Genomic DNA, 4,721 nt, shown 5'->3' with positions numbered 1-4,721 from the left:
CTAAAACATGAAAACGAGCAAAGGTTAGATGATATGCCAGGAAACAGGTCCAACAAGGTCACCATAATATTCTTACCTGTATCAAGATCTCCGATAACGTAAATGCTAGCTCCTATAGGTACAGCTCCATAAACAAAAGAGGAACTGGCAGGGATACACAAATTCTGGTCATTAAGATAGATCCACCTAAGAATGAACAAACAGACAAAATTAAAGAAATCAAAAGGATGACCATGTCGTCTAGGAAGACCGAGACAACAAAGCTTAGTGAGCCACAAACAAGTACCAGGCACTGCGGCAGCCGCTGACAGCGCAGCCTTGAAGCAGACAAGATGCTTGCTCATAAGGAATGCACAGTCCACTGGGGGACGGGGGAAGACTGATAGTGATAGAAAGTCACTAACTGTTCCACAACCTGAAAATGATGAGAGAAACACTACAAAATACGATGAAGGTACAGAGAAAGCAAAGAGAACAGAAACTGGATATTCACTGAGTCCTGGTACGTGAGAGGCCTTGTGCCAGTGATACTCAGTTAATGAACTCTGTGGAGGAATGAAAGGTGGGCAGGCAGAGGAGGCTTCACAGAGGTGACGGTGGGACTGGGTTTTGAAAAGATGAAAAGGAGTTTGCCTGGTCAAGAAAGTGGACAGAGCCCTTCAGACAGAGAAAAGGCTCTGTACAATGATACACACTCACAGATGGCACGGCAAGTTCAGGACACCGGGAGAAGTTCACAGTGTATCTGTGATGCCAGGGCTGAAGCCATGGGAGTGAGGTTGGAAAGAGGCTGGGCCTAGCTGGAAGGAACAGCCAAGAAACTGAAGAAAATAAGGAGCCAAAGGAGATCCATCGTAAGTGGAAAAGTTTCTGAGGAGGAACCTGTTGGCACTATCGCTGCAGCTGTGCTACAGCAGGGCAAGGCAAGCAAAGAACAGCTGACAGTGGACTCAACAGTATACATGGGAGGAGAGCTGAAGACCAAGGCAGAACAGAAAAGAGAGGCCATGTGCAGAGACATTTCCAATATAGAATAAAAAAACTGGTTTCCCTCAGATCTGGAGGTGGGAGGCAGAGAGACGGAGGAGGCAAGGAGGACAAGGCTTCTAGCTAGAAACACGACTGGATGGAGATACCACTGTAGAGGCAGAAGATATAAAAGGCGGAGTAGGGATGGAAGGGAAAGAAAACCACTCCATTTATGACACTCGAAAAATTTAAGTTGCCTGAGGAACAACCAGGTAGAGTCTTAACAGACAGGTGACAAGACAAGTTTACAGGTCAAGGCAAAAGGCAACAAGAGAAATAGATTTGGGAATCTCAATCTACAGATACCTAAAGCTGAGAGAATGGCTGAGAACAAGGAGGGCATATAGAACAAAAAAGGTCCCTGGGGAATACCAAGGGTTCTTTTTAAAGTTTTAAACAGTTAATACATTCCAAAGTTCAAAAATCTAAAAATACAAAAAGGTACACAGCAAAGTCTGCCTCCCATCTCATTCCCATCTACTCAATACCTGCTTTCCCTCAAATAGGTAACTGTTATTCATTTCTTGTATATCCTTCCAGTTACTTTATGCATATGCCAGCATATACTAATTAGCTATTATTTCCCCCTCCTTTTTAAGCAAACATTTAACAAACTATACAACAGTGTTCTATTCCTTCCTTTTTACACTCATAATTTACGATATGGGCAAAAGAGATAGAGAAGGAAAAATAAAAGTAGAAAAATCAGGAGAAGTGATATTACAGAAGTCAAAAGGTGAGTTTCTGAGAATTAAGTTGTTAATAATATCGAAAGGTACAGAGGCCAACCAGAATAATGAATGAAAATAGGCTGATCCATTAAAAAGCAAAATTGCTAGGTGTAAGGCTGCTCTTAGTGCTCAAAATTCTGATGCAGTAGGGATTAGTATTACCGACCCAGTCTAGGAGGAAAGCTAGGCAGTGTCCAGGGCGGACTCCACAGCTAAGATTCAAAACCAGGTCTGAGCCAGGTCCTTATTTTTTTTAAAAGAAAATTGTAGATTTACAGAAAAGTCATGCAGAAAATAGAGTTCCCATATACCGCCACTCCTACACACAGTTTTCCCTATTATTAACACTTGGCTTTAGTGTGGTATCTTTGCTACAACTGATGAAACAATATCACTGTAATATTACTCAACTATAGTCCATAGCTTACATTAAGGTCCACTGTTTATGTTGTTCAGTTCCATTGTTTTTAAAAATTTTTTTTATTGTAGTAACATACATACAACTTAAAATTTCCCTAAAATTGAACTACATTCAAATATATAATTCAATGATGTTAATTAAATTCACAATGTTGTGCTACCATCACCACCATCCATTACCAAAACTTTTCCATCCTCCCAAACAGAAACTTTGCACCAACTAGGCATTAACTTCCCATTCTCTAAACCCACCCTGGCCAATAAACACATGAAAAGATGCTTAACATCATTAGCCATTAGGGAAATGCAAATCAAAACCACCTCACACCCATCTCATCTTTTAATAACAGCTATTATTAAAAAAAACAAAACAGAAAACAAGTGTTGGAGAGAGTATGGGGATCTAGGAACACTTATTCTTTGTTGGTGCGAATGTAAAATGTTATAGCCGCTGCTTGGAGAATCCTCAGAAAGTTAAGTAGAACTATGATTTGGCCCAGCAATCCCACTTCTGGGCCCTGCACTTTTAACCATCAGGCAGTGCCGTTTCTCCACATGGCTATTAGGTGGGTCCCCAGTGACGGTGAGAGCAGCTGTGCTGGAGTGGTGTGAACTGGAGCCCACACTGAAGGAGCTTGCTCAGTGCCAAGCAGATGGTTTTCATGGCATGAACAGGCTAGAATCTATGTCTGCCAACCTAGTCGTTCAACTTTACCATCATGTGTCAACAGAAATAGGCAAGAAAAACAAATGAAATGATGATGGTTGCCTTATTTGATCTATACTTTTTCTTTTCTTTCTTCCCTTTCTCTCTCCCTCTCTTTCATTAGAATAGTTATTTTAAAAACACGTTAATTCAAGAGTGGAACACAATTCAATAAAATGTTTCTCCTCTAAAGGGAATTCCATAAACAGAATAAAAAGTTAATATGTTTACTATAACTAGTTTTTTTTTTTTTTTTTTTAAACTCAGTTTTATTGAAATACATTCACACACCATACAATCATCCATGGTATACAATCCACCGTCCACAGTATGATAACATAGTTAGGCATTCATCACCACAATCTATCTCTGAACAGTTTCCTTACATCAGAAAGAACCAGAACAAGAATAAAAAATAAAAGTGAAAAAAGAACACCCAAATCATCCCCTCATCCCACCCCATTTGTCTTTTAGTTTTTATCCCCATTTTTCTACTCATCCATACACTAGAAAAAGGGGGTGTGATCCACAAGGTCTTCACAATCACACTGTCACCCTTTGTAATCTACATTATTATATAATTGTCTTCAGGAGTCCAGACTGCTGGGTTGGAGTTTGGTAGTTTCAGGTATTTACTTCTAGCTATTCCAATACATTAAAACCTAAGACATCTTATCTATATAGTGCATAAGAATGTCCACCAGAGTGACCTCTTGACTCCATTTGAAATCTCTCAGCCACTGAAACTATTTCGTCTCATTTTGCACCCCTCTTTTGGTCAAGAAGATACTCTCAGTCCCACGATGCCGGGTCCACATTCATCCTCGGGAGTCATATTCTGCATTGCCAGGGAGATTTACACCCCTGGGAGTTGGGTCCCACGTAGAGGGGAGGGCAGCGAGTTCACCTGTCGAGATGGCTCAGTTAGAGAGAGAGAGGGCCACATCTGAGCAACAAAGAGGTACTCAGGGGGAGACTCTTAGGCACAATTATATGGAAGTATAACTAGTTTTTTGTACATTTTGAAAATCAATTTGGGTGGTGAGAAGAAAAACTCCACGTAAATAATAACTGAAATGGAATGGTTGTCATCAGATTATCTTAATTTTCCTTCCCTAAGAGTGTAGGTGTTTTCCATAAATACTGTACCTTTATTCTCTGGAAGTTCCAAGACCATTCTTTCCGAAATCCAGACAAATACATATCCTCCTCTTTATCCTCAATGAGGTAAATAGTTTCAAACTTACTCACTTTCAATAAATAGCACCACACCTACCTGCTTTATCTCCTTCTCATGTTAAAGACCTGAACAAAGTACATGCAGCCACAAAGTGAAATTTAGACTAACTCTTCAGTTCCAAATTTCCAATTTGGTACGCTTTACTAAACCATATAACTTCCCAGATACAAAAAGTAATGACCGTAATAGTAAAATTAAACCTTACTGAACTATGAGGTGACACATGTGGGCAGACATTGAACTCCTCCAGAGAATGAGATCCTTTTCTCTCAGCTGCTTTGTGGGCTGCAAATAGCTACCAAGTTGTTGATGGCACCCCCAAAATAGACCAAAAAAGACCAAAAAATACTGAATTGAGGGGAAACTGGGAACCAGCCTTTATTTCAGATGGTGAGTCTTGCAATTTTATCAAGAGCTAGAAATGAAGCAGTAGGGGAGAGAAGAAAATTGCCTGAGCATGTCTATTAGGTTTGCCAAGTAGGTAATGGCCAGAAACAAGTTTAAAAAACAAAAATGCTGATGAGAGAAAAAAAATTAATAGGCACAAATGATCCTGAATCGACCTCCAATATCTTTGTGGGTTTTTTTCTTCTAA

The 4,721-nt window shown here is 39.9% G+C and overlaps 1 protein-coding gene across 3 annotated transcripts in view; it reads right to left on the bottom strand.

Annotated features, from left to right (window-relative positions):
* GAN (gigaxonin) overlaps positions 1–4,721 on the bottom strand; it is a 63,502-nt gene that overhangs the window by 1,108 nt on the left and 57,673 nt on the right. For all 3 annotated transcript variants that reach the window (XM_037815689.1, XM_037815691.1, XM_037815690.1), the window contains exon 10: positions 77–186. In XM_037815689.1, the coding sequence (XP_037671617.1) occupies positions 77–186 (110 nt within the window). The remainder of the gene's footprint in view (positions 1–76; positions 187–4,721) is intronic.

Source organism: Choloepus didactylus, chromosome 22, assembly GCF_015220235.1.
Source record: "Choloepus didactylus isolate mChoDid1 chromosome 22, mChoDid1.pri, whole genome shotgun sequence".
NCBI classification, from domain to species: Eukaryota; Metazoa; Chordata; class Mammalia; order Pilosa; family Megalonychidae; genus Choloepus; species Choloepus didactylus.
This window is presented reverse-complemented; position numbering and strand designations above follow the sequence as displayed.